This window comes from Ursus americanus, chromosome 34, assembly GCF_024610735.1.
Source record: "Ursus americanus isolate L20-20 chromosome 34, mUrsAme1.1.p, whole genome shotgun sequence".
Lineage (NCBI taxonomy): Eukaryota > Metazoa > Chordata > Mammalia > Carnivora > Ursidae > Ursus > Ursus americanus.
This window is the reverse complement of record NC_142160.1, coordinates 26,576,748-26,594,171: the sequence shown is the minus strand read 5'-3', so window position 1 is coordinate 26,594,171 and position 17,424 is coordinate 26,576,748. Positions and strand designations below refer to the sequence as shown.

General features: G+C 43.6%; 1 protein-coding gene across 1 annotated transcript in view; it reads left to right on the top strand.

The window, feature by feature from the left end:
• Nucleotides 1–3,315: 3,315 nt before the first annotated feature.
• Nucleotides 3,316–17,424, top strand: part of FBP2 (fructose-bisphosphatase 2) — a 30,584-nt gene continuing 16,475 nt past the window's right edge. The window contains exons 1-3 of the mRNA XM_045780899.2: nucleotides 3,316–3,606; nucleotides 7,863–8,025; nucleotides 10,139–10,231. Of these exons, the coding sequence (XP_045636855.1) occupies nucleotides 3,437–3,606; nucleotides 7,863–8,025; nucleotides 10,139–10,231 (426 nt within the window). The 5' untranslated portion in view covers nucleotides 3,316–3,436. The remainder of the gene's footprint in view (nucleotides 3,607–7,862; nucleotides 8,026–10,138; nucleotides 10,232–17,424) is intronic.

Here is a 17,424-nt window from a genome sequence, read left to right as displayed (position 1 = left end):
TATCTATTTTTTAAAAAAAGATTTTATTATTTATTTTGAGAGAGAGATGGAGAGAGAGAGAGCAAGGGAGAGGAGCAGAGGGAGAGAGAGAAGCAGGGAGCCTGATGCAGGACTCGATCCCAGGACTCTGGGATCATGACCTGAGCCGAAGGCAGATGATTAACTGACTGAGTCACCCAGGTGCCCCTTATTTCTAGATTTAAATCACATTTTAATAGAGACAGAGCAAATATAACATAGGACAATTGGTGTAGAAATTTCTGAATACTTCAATTTTTCTACTAACTGTCATGGACCGGTACAGTTTGCAGACTGCCCGTGATCCATTTTGTATTTTGTTCTACAGTAAAATGAATTTTTAAAGAAGTGTACAGTATTTGACACACATCCAGATTCAGATTGCCATCACCATAATTAAGATACAGAATAGTTCCATCAGGCAAAAAATCCCCTCACTTGTTCTGACCCTCCCCACGCGCTTAGGCCTTGGCAACCATGGAATTGTTCTCTTTGTATTTAATTTTGTTTTTTTCAAAATATAAATGGAATCATAGCACATATAATTGCTGAGACTGGCTTCTTTCACTTAGCACAGTGTCTTTGAGATTCGTCCCAGGGCTGCCTGCAACAAGTTTGTCCCTTTTCATTGCCGAATGCTAGTCCGTTTTATGGCTCTACCCCGGTCTGTTTACCCATTCACTGAAGAGTATTTGGGTTTGCAGTCTCTGACATTATAAACAGAGCTGCTATAAATACTCATGAAAGGTTGTTTGTGTGAATAGACATAATCATTTCTCTAGGGAAGATGTCGGGGATGAATGATGGGCATCGTTTCACACCATCATGGGGGAAATCCTTTGATGACAATGCGGTACTTCAAGGGAAACCTGAAAGCCAATAACCAGGACACTCTTCTCTTGTATTCACTTAACTGGCCCAGAACTCCTAACATCCAGCCACAGCTCTTCCTATAATTATGTCAGAAGAATCACTGTTGATCTCCCACTCGGAAGACAAAACTTAGTTATTCATTAATGGCAACATGACATGGCAGGTAAAGAAGGTTCCCTCCACAGTGCTTACCATTCCCCGAAGCTCTCAGAAAAGAAAGAGCTTTCTGGTTTAGATCCTGGTGATGTCAAAATTAAAATGTTCTGCAGAGCAGGTCCCCTTCCACAGCTGTGTCGTACTGGACGCTTCACACAAGCACGCGCACAACTATGGAAGCTTGTTGAAGCATTGTTTCAAGAGCGAATATTTCCAAAATCATGGAACAGTCCACACACTGGGATGCAGTATATCTCTGTGTACCGACATGGATGTGTATTTCCAAGCTGTTTTGCTACAGAAGCTTCGTGAGATTGGGTGATCCATGGAATACCCATGCCCAACCCTCATAGCATGGGGTCCCCAAAGGACACAAATCTGGCCAAAGCTATGTAGGTAGAGGTCCACTGGTGTGTGTGTGTGTGTGTGTGTGTTCTGGGGAAATATTTCTTTTCTAATAAAAGGGAACTGATGTGATTGGAGCGCCCTTCTCCCCCTTTGGGTCTTCAGTGTGGGCGAGACGTTCAGAATGGTGTTGCCATTTTGTGCTCTTGAGTTGTCTTAGCTTGGAGGTGGAAGCCAGCTGAGCAAGGGGAACAGAAGAGACAGAGGGGCCCCTAATGGAGCCTTTGAGTAGCTAAATAAATGCCAGCAGCCACCTCCTGGTGAACTCATGAGAAAATATGAGAAAAAGAATCCCCTGCATATCTAAGTCATGTGAGTTCTCTCACTTGCAGCTGAACACTTTCTGATTGACATAACTGTCAAAAGAAAAACATCCTACGGCAGAGCTATGTGTATATTCGACAGAGCGATGTGCACATTCTATTTTGCAAAATGGAATTATATGTGTACCCATAATAGTGATAAATACACCTAAAATAGTTATATTACATAATAATTATATACACATCTAAAATAGTTGTATATACTTCTCAAAACTATAACAATAGTTATATATATATATATATATACATCTAAACTATATGTACACGTAATAATTATATATACGTCTAAAGTAGATATAGCTAAGAGGTTCTGAGCACCTACTATGTGCCAGACTCATCTTATTGCTTCTAATCATGACAACCACTCTATAAGGTAGATGTTTTACTGCTATTCCCGTTTATAAGAGAGGAAACCGAGGCTTCAGGAACTTTCCCAGGAGAGCCAGCAAATAACTAGCCTGGGACTCAGTGCCGGGTCTGTGGGCCCCTGCAGAAAGTTCTTGGTCCATGCTATGTAGGCATCCCCCCTCTCCCCCAGTGCCTATTACCCACACAGACCCCCACCAACTCATTTAGTCCTAGAGAGTGGGTTGGGGGCTGGGCTGGTGGTGAGGACCTCACATTTTTCTTTCTTTCTTTCTTTCTTTCTTTCTTTCTTTCTTTCTTTCTTTCTTTCTTTCTTTCTTTTTCTTTCTTTCTTTCTTTCTTTCTTTCTTTCTTTCTTTCTGATTTTATTTATTTATTTATTTATTTATTTATTTATTTATTTATGAGAGAGAGAGAGAGAGCATGAGCAGGGGGAAGGGCAGAAGCAGAATCCCTGCTGAACAGGGAGCCCTATGCAAGACTTGATCCCAGGACTCAATCCCAGGACCCTGGGGTCATGACTCGAGCTGAAGGCAGACGCTTAATGGACTGAGCCACCAGGTGCCCCTCCGTTTTCTTTACATAGTTCTGTAGTGCTCCCTTTCAGTAAGCAAGTAATATTTTTGGATTAGAAGTGCAAATCTAGAGGAATTGATAAAACAACCCTGATGTGAGGCACTGTGCTAGGAACATAATTTTCTTCTAGATTTGGATATCTACATGGATACCCCACTTAGTCATATGTGCTTTTTGGAAATAAGCACCCTTTTCAAACGTTTATGAAAGACCCCTGGCTAAGCGGCGCCAGGGTTGCCATTATCTTACTGCGTGACCTATCCCCCAGAGAAGATCTCTGCCAGGGTGCCTCCCATGGGCACCAGGGCGTCGGGCTCAGCAGTAGGTCTATGCGAAGAATCCTGAGTCCTTGAATGAGAGGGTTTTATGGATCATTCTTTAGTGGCTGGATTTCTCCTCTCCCACCAGTTACTAAAGTGTTGCTTCCTAGGCTCTTCAAAGGAAAAGGTTCATCAAGAGAAAGTAGGTGTGTGTTTCTGGGCTGCCTGATTCTATTTACAGCTGGCTTATGGTGCTTTGGCAGCCTTCCAGATCACCCTGCCAGCGAGATTTCCTTGAGGGCTTGCCCAGTTATCTTAACCACGTGGGTTGGGGCACTTTTTCCTTCAAGGTCCTGGCAGGGCTCGCAGGAACCACCTCTGATACCAAGGAGCTACAGCCTTTAGAGAAAAACAAGACTTCCTGGGAGAAAAGAAGGATTTGGAAAGTTACCCACCACCATGTCAGACAGAAGCCCCTTCGAAACGGACATGATCACCCTGACTCGCTACGTTATGGAAAAGGGGCGTCAGGCCAAAGGGACCGGGGAGCTCACCCAACTGCTGAACTCCATGCTGACGGCCATCAAAGCCATCTCCTCGGCTGTGCGCAAGGCCGGCCTGGCCCACCTGTGAGTCCCGGGGGAGCAGGTGTGGGTGCTCAGAGCCGCCCCTGACATGCAGGGATTCAGGCCCAGGTGGGGCATGGGCGAAACCGCAGGTGCGTGGGCAAGCTATCGTGGCAAGAGCTAGTTGCCTCTGTGCCCTGGACGGAAGGTGCTTTTAGAGTTTCTGTCTCTGATAAAGGGCTTTTGACTTGTTTCAAGAAAGGAACAAAATTCTTGGAGACGTGGTATGGAGAAAAAAGATATACTTTTTCATTTTCTTTTCTTTTCTTTTATATATATATATATATATATATATATGTATATATATATATATATATGTATATATATATATATATATATATATAAGTTTTCCAGTCGCCATGTATTAGAATGATGACAAGCTCAGGGGCTTGTTGCATTAAAAATATAGATTGAATTATCACGACTTGTTTCTTGTGGTACAAAGAAAGAGCAAAGAAGACTTATTTGGCTTTATGCTCTTAGCAGATAGGAGCATTTCATTGCCACGAACTTTGCCAACGTGCTAGAAGCTAGGAATCATTTACAAAATAACTTCCTACCCTGACGCTCCAGTCTTACTCTGGAAAGGAGTCTTTCGCTTTTAAAACAATTTTTTGTTTCTTTTCTGTGACTCTTATCTTCTTCTCTACTTGGTACGCAGGAAGCTGGGAGGTTCTGGGTCTAGGAGGAGGGGATGCAGAGCGTTCTTCCACTTCGCTCTCTTCCGTGCTCTGTCCAAGCACAGAACGAGGCTAAGTTCACACTACAGCTGCCGTCACAGCGGCTGACCTTAGAAAATAAGCCGTGTATTTTACCAGCAAAAAGGAGTTTGTTGGGGAACGGAAGAGAATCGCAATCTGGGATAAGCAAGCTATGCCAAAAACCATCGGCTGGTCTAACGAAGAAGAACTTTATTTTATGGAGGAGGAAATTGGCAGGGGTTATTTTGAACAAAAGCCTATTGGTGAAAAGCAAGAGTTCAGGGCCATAATGGTTTCTCACTGGCTGAGTTGTTGGGGTAGTCAATTTCTTGTAGGAGATGCCATGTACATCTTTCCCTGTAGGGGCCTGTAACATGATTTCCTGGAGGATTCTTCAGTGGGGGTCTGGAATTGACAACACTTCCGGCAATGCCCTCCAGTGATGCAGTGTGAGGGCGCCCCCTTGTGGCCCCTGCCTCAATTTTACTGAGGTTTCCCTTTCTTAATTTTCACACAGCCAAGCGTCCAGTTTAAGTCTGTGGTAAAAAGAAGCTGACTTTCTCTGGGGTTCTATTTTCTTTGTAGCAATTCCAGTGGATGTCTTCTCAAAAGCTGAAGGGGCCCATTATTATTATTCCTCCAAAAATGAAATAACAAAAAGAAATAATAAAATCTAATAATTTAAAATATTAATTCTTAACAATTTAGTACTTTCAATACAAAAATTTTGATAGCGTTATGGGGTACTTGGGTGGCCCAGTCAGTTAAGCATCTGACTTGGGAGAGATGAGACAACTCATCTCAGGGTCATGAGTTTAAGCCCCGTGCCTACTTAAAAAAAAAAAAAAGATGCGTTATGATTGCCTTTCCTCCCCTCTCTGTGTACTGCTGTAACTGTATAATTGCCTCATTCAGCAATAATGGCCAAGCTCTACGTTTAAGGACCTTCATGAATGCAAGGTGCAGCCATTTGCCTCTGTCCTGCTCCTATGAGGTGATGGGCCGTGCTGACACTAACTAGTGACTTTACCTGTCCCTGTATGTGGGCCCGGCTATGCTTAGAGCCATGTTCTGGGCATCTCCACTGCTTGCTGATATTTTGGTATCATCCACCCAGCTAATGTGCTCCTCGTCTGTGCACGCTGCTTCGTTGGGCAGTGGGTGCTGTGGGAGGGTTGCATTAATCGGCTCCAGAGCTCTACCTTTGTGGCTGTTGAGTGTCCAGATGAAACAGACTCAGAAATTGGATCATAGGGTGTTCACCGAACTTGGCTCTTCCTTCCATGTGATTGTCTACTCTTGCCAGGACCTCAGTTTCCCATTTGTAAAATGGAGGGGATGCTAAGAGCCCCTAAATTATAGGGTTGTTGTAAGGCTTAGTCTATCCATGGGATGATGATTTCAACAGGGCCACAACCATTACAAATGCTCAGTAAATGCTCATTATTACAGTGGTTCCAAGCCCTGATCTGGGGAAATGTGCCGGCTGGCTGGTGCATGCTGCTGATTGTCCACTAGGTGACAGGTGCAGCCCATGGAATCACGATGTCAGGACCCACCTTTTTCTCAGAGGCTGAGGCAGGCGTCCTCAGGCTGGCAGGAGACCCACATCCTGCCCATTCAGATGACATCTTTTCCCTGGCCCCTCAGTAAGAAAGACCAAACTGGCAGGGTGAGAAGCCATTGTCTGGAAATTTCTTTCTAACAAAATGCTGAGATTAATTAACAAGACCCTGGAACTGCTTCTCATATTGCTCTGTCCTGGAGCCATTCTGCTCATGAAAATGGGACTTCCATGTACTCCTGCCCCTTTCCCATTTAGGGGACCTCAAGCCCCTCAATCTCTTGCTTCCTTTTTCTGGGAAGACATTTTTAGGCACAAACTTAATGAATGCAAAAGGGATCAGAAATTTTCATGTTTTTTCTTCTTTTTTGTCCACTCATTGCTGTAGGAAGAAGGGAATGCTAGACTGCTTCTCCTGGAAACATCTTCATGGTTCTCTACTGTCAAAGTGGTAGAATATTTCATTTAAAAATTGTCAGTAAAGCTTTAATGTTAGTTAAAATGGTAAAGGATATTGTCCTGTGGGTTATAAAGCTCTCTTGCATCCATGATCTAACTTGGAACAGTTATCAGACAATTAGATCGTATTATGAATGAGTTTCCATTCTCTCTGGAAGGAGGGGTTTTGATAGTGGTGAATGGTAGGCAGCACCTGGAGGAAGGCTGTCAGTCAAGGAAAAGGGTGGGAAATGAGTTGTCCCCTACCTAGGGTAGATCAGTGGTTCTATATCCTGGCTATCTGTTAGAACCACCTGAGGATTCCTTCAACAAGTAAATGACATTAAATAAAGGAAAAGTAGGGAAATTACTTTCCTGCCATGCCTTCTTCATAATTCAGTGGACATGTATTAAGCATCTATGCATCCTTGAACACTATGGAAATCTGTACAGTAGACCAGTGTTCTAGCCTTCAGTGAGCAGACAACCCAGCAGGAACGGTATTCACATGAACAGGTCGTGAATTGCTGTAGGAGGGACGACAAGGGATGTGCCTAGTGTGTGCAGTGCGACCAGGGAAGCTTCCGGAAGGGATCAGGAGGGAGAGTAGGGAGAAGCTGATGATTGGCCAATAGTATTCCTGTGGGGGAAACACCATGAGTGAAGGTGAAAAGGAGAGGAACAGCTTGCTGGGTGCTGGTGGCCACAGGACCTTTGTGGGTGTTGAGATGAAAAAGGCTTGAGTGGAGTAATAGCCACGCCACTCTTGGAGGGAAGAGTGTGGAGGTAGGGCAGGAAACTCAGGGGTACCTGTAAGGCAAGTGTGTGCCTGGTGGATTCCAGAGGCAAGGCTGGCTGAGCGAGGTGAGTGGGACAGGGCTTCTCTGGTGGGGCCTTAAGCCCACTGTGGGGACCTGGGAGCTCTGGGTGAGACCAGCGTGATCTGGTTGGCATTTTAGAAGAAGCGTGCCCATGAGGGTGGGAGCTGGGAGACCTTTGCATACGAATATTCTAAAACGTAAAGCTAGATAGAGGTTTTCTTACATTGCTTGAAATGGTAGTGAAGAACAAAATTAAATTAGCTAATTGTGTCCCCGAGTTTCCTTCTTAAGGAGTGCAAACCTACCACAGGGCAATTTTTCATTCGGCCCACCAGGCCACTGTTTGAGGGTAATCAATAGATACTTGAAATGTCAGTGCTGGAAGGCCACGGGCCTTGACTTGCTGGAGTCATCAGTGATGGCGACGTGTCTGACTGTATGAACTAGCTCTTTCCCCTCACCTCCCACTGCCAAACGCAGGTTTGTGCTCCATTAAGATTGAATTCTGGGTAGGGTTGTTGTGAAACTAAGGGGATATGACAACGCCCCCGAGGTGTAAAGGAAGCAAGGTTGGGAATCACCGCTGTGAGACATGGTATACTTGGCTTGTATCATTTGGAGACTCTGCAGGCATGAGGGGAAAGGCGGGATACAATGGTGGCGTCTTAGCGTCCGGGCTTCTTTGCTGGAGTTTGGATTCCCTTAGCGATTTCATTCAGACTTTCCTCTTCTTAGGTATGGAATTGCGGGAAGCGTGAACGTGACCGGGGATGAGGTGAAGAAACTGGACGTGTTATCCAACTCCCTGGTGATCAATATGCTCCAGTCCTCCTACAGCACCTGCGTCCTGGTTTCTGAGGAGAATAAAGACGCGATTATCACAGCCAAGGACAAGAGGGTGAGTGCGGGGCCGGGATGCAGTCCCCCCCTTGACCAGTAGATGGTACTACCGAGTTGGGCAGAATCTTTAGTTGCCTTGCTTTTCTTTAGTTTCTGGGATTTTCCTCGATTCCTTAAGTTCTGTTTTCTAAACCAACCAAACAACCCAAAAATGGATTGCATACTTCTTTAGCTAGAAGTCTTACGCAGTCTAGTGAAAAAAAATTCCATTACAGGGGGGTGATTCATTCAGGAAATAAATCAGAGTAATTTACTGAAAATGCCTCAGTGGGTGGGGTTGATGTCCTCTGGACTGATGTTTCACTTCATGTGCCTGGAACAAGTGCTGCACTTTATTATTATTTTATTTTTATTTTAATTTTTTTTTTGTGGTTGTAAAATCATCAAGTCCAACAAAAAGTAGAGTTCCTGGGAAGAGCAGGACGTACTCTTCCCATCCCCACTTTCCCCTCTCGCCCCAACACGCACTTCTCCAAGGGGGCTCTGGTTTCAGCAGAGATTTCTTCATGCCTGACAAACTGTTAGACTCATGTAGGAGGAAATCATAAAGATCGTGTGCTCTTGCCTTAATCCAGTGGCAAACTTGGTCAGTGCAGGGCATGGCCGGGGAGGGTCTATAGTCATTCTGGTTTCACCAACACTTCATTAAAGACAGAGGTTTGCTGGTGGCCAAGAATTCAACCTATATTCAGCTATGATACAAAATAAATACTGGGACTGGCCCTTGTTTTATACATTGGGTGTTGGAGACCATTTCTTCATAATTAGCTGAGAGGAGGAAAGAGGTAAAACCAAATTTCTTAAACACCTCTGTATACCAGGGACTGTGCAAAGCACTTTATTCTCATTGTCTCACATAATTTAAACTAAATCACACCGATTATTTTCAATGTTTAGTTCCCACCGATATGCCCCCAATCATCTCTCCAATCTAATCCATCATTTTCTTTCCCAGTTGGCCTGAGCTATACAGGTCTTCGTGCTAGTTCTTGAATATTCTGTGCCTATTTCCATGCCAGCTCCTTGAACATTTTCCAGCATATGCTAATGCTAGATGCTCAACAGATATCTGTTGAATGAGTGCATGCGTGAGTGAATGGATAAGCTGAATTATCTACAGATAATTCTGGAGAATGGGGAATTTCCAAATTTATGGATTATCCTACTTTTTAGCCCATCCTCACCCCCATGAGCAAGGAATAAAAAAGAAATAAAGGTCAGTTTAAGCTAGGGCATCACTCACCAGAAAGTCAGGGAAAAGTAATTTTAGTGGTGGGAGGAATGACTCTCATCTTACTTGATGTTATATTATCCGTGTTTAATTAGCCAGGAGATGCCAATCCCCATCACTAAAGCTCTCCCGGAGCCTTATACCTGGGAGGCCTGTAAAAAGTATCTGGTGATTTCTTCCTATGGAATGACAGCCGGAGCAGCCTGTGACAGCAGTGTGAGTGTGGGCTAGAAAGATCCCACCCGCTCTGTCTTCTGGTCTTCACATAGGACAGGTGGGTTGGATGCAGCAAAACCTAAGACAGTATTTTTATTCCCCTGACTACTGACGCATTCTGGCTCTTTTAATAAGACAGATCCAGAGGCTCTGGGATGTTGTTCTGAGATTTTCCAAAGTCTTTTGGCAAAAATGCTCCAAAATGAAGAAAGCCTGTCTGCAGAGAGGTTCAGAAAGAATCATGAATGAATTCATAACTGACCTTACCGTGGGTATGGATAGAGCTAACCCGGGTTCATCTTTCAGCTTCTCCACTCCGTCTGGGCCAGGTGCCCATTTCAGACCTGGTTTCGTCTCACACCCTGGGCAGCTCTGAGTCCCCAGTGGGCCCATACAGGAGGGGAGGGCAGAGCCAGAGGAGGCGCAGAGGTGGATGGGACCTGGATCGGCCCATGTGGGTATCAACTTATCAGTCTATGGACAGGTTGGCCCTCATCGATGCTGGTACACTTTGCCCTCCTTAAGTAATTGCATTTTTTGATAAGGATATCCCTTTGCTCTAAATCACTTTTTGATGTAGTGTTACCTGCCGTGTAGAGCCGTTTATACAGAGTGTGTTGTTTGGAAGGGGACCAATCCGGTGGTTCTTCCCTCTGTGATTTAGGGGAAGTACGTGGTCTGCTTTGACCCACTGGATGGATCTTCTAACATCGACTGCCTGGCCTCCATTGGAACCATCTTTGCCATCTATAGAAAGGTGAGTAGACAGTCTGATCTTTAATGCCTCTTCCCTCTGGTAGTTTCTGGAAGGTTCCTAGGCTGGGAGCCACAAGTTTGGAGTTCCAATCTCTGTCCTCCTACTCACCAGACACACCACTGTAGGCAAACCATAACTCTCTTGGTGTCGGGATCCTCACCGGAAGAACTGATCTGGTACTTCTCCGACGGCCTTCTTCACTGCCCAGGTGGGAACGTATTGTCAGAGGGAAGATGGGGCCTGGTTTTGAAAATCTGGATGTGACACAAATATCAGACGTGGTATTAGGTTCCTGGTGGCACTTGAGGACTCCTCTGTTTCTTCGTTATGTTTCTCAAATCTTACCGTATTAATTTTCTATTGCTGCTGTAACAATTGGCCACACATTTAGAGGCTTAAAGCAGTGTCCACTTACTATCTATCATTCTGTAGTTCAGAAGTCTGACAGGCATGGCTGGGTTCTCTGCTCGGGTCTCATAAGGCCAAAATCTGGGTGTCAGCCAGCCTGGCCTCCTCCTGAGAAGCTGGGGGTGGGATTAGCCCCCAGCCTCATTTAGGTTGTTGGCAGAACAGTTCCATTCTGTTGTAGAATGGGGTCCCTGGTTTTTTGGCTGGCTGATGCTGAGGCCATTCTCAGCTTCTAGAAACTACCTACATTCTGTGGCCTGTGACTCTTACATCCTCCAAGGCAGCAAAGGCAGGCCAAGTCTTGCTCAGACTTCTAATCTCTCGGGTATCCCCACTTTGCTTCATCTCCCCTGCCCTCAGCCACAGAAAGTTCTGTGCTTCTAAGGGCTCATTTGATTAGATTGGGGCCATCTGGATAATCCACGATCATCTCTCTATTTTAAATTGATAACCCTAATTGCATCCGCAAAGTCCCTTGTGCCACATAATGCAACACAGTCACAGATTCTGGGGATTAGGATCTCTTTGGGGGCATTTCACCAACCCCACATACCTAACAACAGGGAGGATTTTATGGGTTGGTTTGTGGCCATCAGAATCACCAGAGACTTCATGTCAAACCACATAATCCACATTAGATCTCAATTTGAGGATCAGTCTTCACTCCAATCAGGATGGCTGGGCCCCTGCCCTGGGGGCTTTCAGGCCGAAGGGAGACCAAGGATGCTGGATGGTCGTAAGGATTGTTCAGTTGGGTAATCCTCCCTCCAGGCTGGTTGTAGAGGCCCATACCCATGCCTCTGGCCCCACAGCACACGTACTGTCCACTAAGCTAGTGATCAAACAAATTACAGGCATCACTGACTTTCTACACTACGATTTGGCATTAATTCTGTAATGTGCATGTAATTAACTTTCTCCGAGTGTTTTCCTTAGTGCTCTTAGATGATAAACGTGGGGGAGGATTGGGTCTGTCCCATGTCACCTAATGTGTTCTCTGTAGATGTTGGTATTGCAAGATATGTCTGCCTGCCTGACGATTGCCCAAAGACAGGGGCCAGAATTTGATTTTCGGGGGCAAAAGCTTAGCAGAAAACTAACCTTAGCGAGATATGTGAATTAGTCTAAGCTTCTCTCTGAGGAGAACATCAAGGAGCAGGAGCTGGCTCTGTTACTCCTGTTTTGGAGAACCAAATGGAAGCCACGCCAGCCTGGGCTGAAGGGAACCTCTGAGAATTTTGCTCTCCCAGTTGGTGCTTCTCTCTTTTTTTCTTGCAAAGAGAGAAAAGGAGACTTTTGCTGAGGGAGCAGGCAAGAATGACCCCAGACACTTTCTCTGGTATTTGAGAAAGTGAAAGACTAAGATGATGTTTTGAGGTGAAGCAAAAATGAGCTAGGTGAATAAACGAGCTTTGCTTCTCCCTTTGAAGTACAGCTTAGAGAGAAAAATAAAGGGATAGATGGTGTGATCTTTATGAGATTCTGGAAAAAGACACCAGTTGTACCTTTGAGGTGGGTTTGCCCATTGGCTTTTTCATTATGGCTAATGATACAGACTGCTGAGCATGAGTTGGGCACGTTCCGCCCCCTGCAAGCACCGTGCTCCTGGGTCGGTCCTCGCCTCAGCACGTGAGCCAGGAGCACGCTCTGCTGTCACTTTCTTCCTGGTGAACGCATGGAAGCACAGAGAAGTTAAGTGACTTGACTAAAATCCCCAGTTAGTACGTGACAGGTCAGGGGTTCAAACGGGCTCTCCAGCGCCACCAATTGCAGCTCTTAACAGCTTCTCCCCCCCCTCCAGTTCTATTGAGATACAGCTGCACTTGAGGATTTGAGATATGTGTGTCTATATATACATACCTGTGTGTGTACACACATATACATTTTGTTATATATGGTGAGATGATCACCCCAGTAAGTCTGGTTAACATCTATCACCTCACATAGTTAAATATATATTCTTTTCTGGTCATGAGAACTTTTACGATCTACCTTCATAGCAACTTTCAAATGTGCAATCAGTATTGTTAACTATAGTCACCATGCTTTACGTTACATCTTTAGGACTTATTCATCTAATAACTGGAAATTTGTATCTTTTGGCCACCTTCACCCATTTGCCCTTCACCCTTCCACCCCTGCCTCTGGCAACTACCAATATGTTCCTAGAAAAAAGCCGCAGGAGAATATCTTCATGCCTTTGGGGAAGGTAAATATTTCTTTTTTTAAATTTTTTTTTATTATATTATGTTAGTCACCATACAATACATCCCTGGTTTTTGATGTAAAGTTCGATGATTCATTAGTTGTGTATAACACCCAGGGCACCATGCAATATGTGCCCTCCTCACTACCCATCACCAGCCTATCCCATCCCCCCACCCCCCTCCCCTCTGAGGCCCTCAGTTTGTTTCTCAGAGCCCATAGTCTCTCATGCTTCATTCCCCCTTCTGATTACCCCCCTTTCTTTATCCCTTTCTTTGGGGAAGGTAAATATTTCTTAAACAAGAGCTAGAAAGCAATAACCATGAAAGAAAAGGCTAATGAACTGTAGTTCATTAAAATTAAGAACTTTTGTTCATCAGAAGACAAAATTAAGAGAGTGGAAAGGTAACTACAGACTGGCAGAAAAGGTTTTCAAGACCTATTTCTAACAAGGCACTCCTATGCAGAATAAATAAAGAACTTCTACAAATGACTTGAAGAAATACTATCAACCTAATCAAAGGGATAAGGAAAGACTTCAACAGGCACTTCACTAGAGTGATTTTTTACCACCACCAGTTAATACAAGCACGAGAGAGATGCTCAGCATCATTGGTCATCAGGGAAATGGAACTTAAAACAACGAGACGTCATTCATCCCCATGAGAATGGCTAAAATGAAAAGTGCATACCAAGAGTTGATGAAGAAACTGAAATTGTTGTACATTGTTGGTGGGAATAAAAAATAACACAAACACTTTGGAAAGTTGGGACGGCACCTGCTGATGATAAGCACAGAGTCATACATTATGGTCCAACAAGTCCACTCCTGGTACGCACCCAAGGTAAGTGAGTGCTCGTGTCTGCCCAAAGACGTGCAACAAATGATGCATAATAGCCCCTGACCGGAAAACAAAGCCCAAGTGTGTGTCAACATTAGAATGCATAAATAAACTGTGATATATCCATACAACAGAAAACGACATAACAATGAAAACGAACAGAAAACCGCTGTGTGCAAAAACACAGATAGAACAGCAAAGACATGATGTTGTGAAACATAAGCCAGATTCAAAAGAACACCTGCTTCGTGAGTTCATTTCTATGAAGTTCCAAAACAGGCGAAGATGATTAGCCTTTTGATATCCACACGCTCAAGGGCAGGGTAGACGTTACCTTTGAGGGAGGTGGTAATGATTGAGGAGGGCAAAAGAGTCTGCTGGTTGTTAGCCATGTTCTGTAAACTGATCTTGGTGGTTACATGGGTATGTACCACACATATGTGCAAACTTACTGAACTGTACAGTTTGGGTCTTTGCGCTTTGCTATGTGAAGTTATACCTCGATAAAAGGAAAAATGGTCTACTTTTCCATACCCTCTCCCACCAAACACAGGGAGCCTTTGCAATGCCATTAACTTTACTGGTAAGTGGCCATAGGATGCATCCCTTCTCTTATATGTGACAGATTTAGATATTTTCTGGGGGTAGGAAGAAATAAAAAGCCCAGAGAAAGAAAGATAGCACCAAATCATTTGCAAACCACTCTGAGATTTTCTGGAGAGTGTCATAGCAATAGAGATGACTAATGTGAAGTAGATTTTTGAAGTCTCAAAACCAGGAAAATAATGAAATTTTCTTTTTTCCATGTACTGAAATAAATTACAGATGGGTTAATGAATTTTGTGGAGAGATGGGGGAGGAAACTAGAAATAAAATATAGAAGACTATTTGTCTGGCCTTGTCCTGATGTAGGAGAAATTCTATCTAACCATAAATACAAGAGACGAAAATAATATGGGCTGTAATGAATAATTTTAATTATCAAAAAATTGCACTGTGAAAGAAAAGGCCACTGTAAATCAAATTAAAAGGCAGATGGCACTCGAGGAAAATAAATGTAACACATATAAAGCATTACTATCTCTCAGATGTAAAAAGATATTAAAATAAACAACCAAGAAGACAAATACCCTTAGAGAAAAATACACAGAGACACGAAATGGGCAACTTACAAAATAAGATTTAAAAATGGACAAGAAGGCTATGAAGTTTACATTGCTAACTCTAAAAAAGGGCAATTAAAACAAAAGAAATGTAATTTTTTTCCAGCCATCAAATTGGCCAAGTTGAAAAGTTAGTGCTCTCTTATGTTCACCAGATTGAATTAAAGCAAATGCTTTGGGGCACCTGGGTGGTTGGTTGGTGAAGTGTCTGATTCTTGATTTTGGCTCAGGTCATGAGCACTGAGCATGGAGCCTGCTAAAGATTCTTTCTCTTCCTCTCCCTCTGCCCCTCCCCCCACCCTACCCCACGCCCACTGGCGTGTGCTCTCTCTCTCTCTCAAAAAAAAAAAAAAAAGCAAATGCTTTTATCACTGATAGTAAAGCTATAAGTTAATACAATCTTTCTGAGGGCCAAATTTTCAATATGTATCAACCAGTCTTCTACCCAGTAATTTCATTATTTGGAATTTCTCTTGGGAAAATAATCAGAGAAACACAGATTCGTACAGTAGATTGTTCATCTCAGAGTTGTTTTGGTATTTTAAAAAAATTAGGAGGCATCAAAAGAAAAATGAGGAGGGGCGCCTGGGTGGCACAGCGGTTAAGCGTCTGCCTTCGGCTCAGGGCGTGATCCCAGCGTTATGGGATCGAGCCCCACATCAGGCTCCTCCGCTATGAGCCTGCTTCTTCCTCTCCCACTCCCCCTGCTTGTGTTCCCTCTCTCCCTGGCTGTCTCTATCTCTGTCAAATAAATAAATAAATAAAAATCTTTAAAAAAAAAAGAAAAGAAAAATGAGGAAATACTATAAACACGTCTACACACATGAATCTGACAACTTAGATGAAATCGAGCAATTCCTCAAAATCACACTCTGTTAAGAGGATGAACACACAAGCTACAAAATGAGAGAAGATATTTGAAAACCAGTCTGACAAAGGCCTCCTATCTAGAACGTAAAATCACTCTCAGAACTCAGTAGAAAAAAACTCTGTGAACAACGCAATTAGTCCATGAGACATTAAGAGACATGTTACCAAACAGGTGAAAATAAGTTTGTTGGCAAATAAGCACATAAAAAGATAATCAGCATCACTAGCCATTAGGGAAATGCAAAGTGAGACCACGATGAGACATCACTACACACCTAATAGAACCCCTAAAATACAAAATACCAAATGCTGGCAAGGATGCAGAGAAATGATATCACTCCTGTGTTTTTAGTGGAAATGTAAAATGACACGTCTACTTGGGAAACATTTGACAGTTTCTTCGTTTATCCCAGAGAAATGAAGACTTATGTCCACACAAAAACCTGCATGTGATTGTTTGTGACAGTTTTATTTGTAACAGCCCACAACTGGAGATAACTTAAATGTCCTACAATAGGTGATACATCTATACCATGGGGAACCATTCAGCAATAAAATGGGATAAACTATCCATACTCATAACAATCTTGATGAATCTCAAGGGTATCGTGCTGAATGAAAAAAGACAATATCAAAAGTTCGCAAGCTTTATGATCCCATTTACTTAACCTTCTCTAAAAAACATACTTGTGCAGGGCGCCTGGGTGGTTCAGTCTGCTGAGCATCTACCTCTTGGTTTTGGCTCAGGTAGTGATCTCATGGGTTGTGGGATCGAGCCCCACATCTGGCTCTGTGATCAGCAGGGAGTCTGCTTGAAAGATTCTCTCCTTCTGTCCCTCCCCCTGCCCCTTCCCCCATGCTCTTTCTCTCTCTAATAATAAATAAGCAAATCTTAAAAAAAAAAAAGACATACTTGTACAGCTGGAGAAAGATCAGTGGTTGCCAGGGGTTAGGGATGGCGGGGTGGGAAGGAGGATAGGTGTGATCATAAAGGAGTAGCGTGAGGGAGATTTCTCTGCCTGATGGGATAGTTCTGTATCTTTATGTGGTGTCTACACATGTGATAAAATGGCACAGAGTGACACACAGACTTAATACCAATGTCAGTTTCCTGGTTTTGATACTGTACTATATAGTAAAATATATGCAATGTAACTACCGAGGGAAATTGGGTGAAAGATACACGGGATCTCTATACTACCTGTGCAACTTCCTGTGAATCTACCATTATTTTAAAACAAAAAGTTAAAGAATTTCAGGACCAATCTAAATTTTAAACAAGAGGTTGATTAAATTTGGGAATGCCTGTGCAATAGCCTGCCCAGCCTGCTCCTGAAAAAGTAGGCGTGCTTACCTTAGATACATATATGCACGTGTATGAACTAGCATGTGTATTTGCACGTGTCTGTCAACTGAATGCAGTCACCATGGGCCAGATTGCACCTCATGGTAGGAAAACAGGCATGAACAAAACAGTTGGCACCTGCCACCATGCAGCATACAGTCTATTTAGGAGGCAGACATTAAACACAGTAATGAAGGTGTGTTGGGAGCTTCTGAGGAGAAGAACCGAGTACTTAGAAGACCAACCATGAGGCCAGGGAAGTCATCCATGGGGAAAGTGATGTTTCACCTGGGCCTTGAAGGTTAACTATGAATTCTTCAGGCAGAGGATGTGAGGAGAAAGGAGCTGACCATTCCGGCT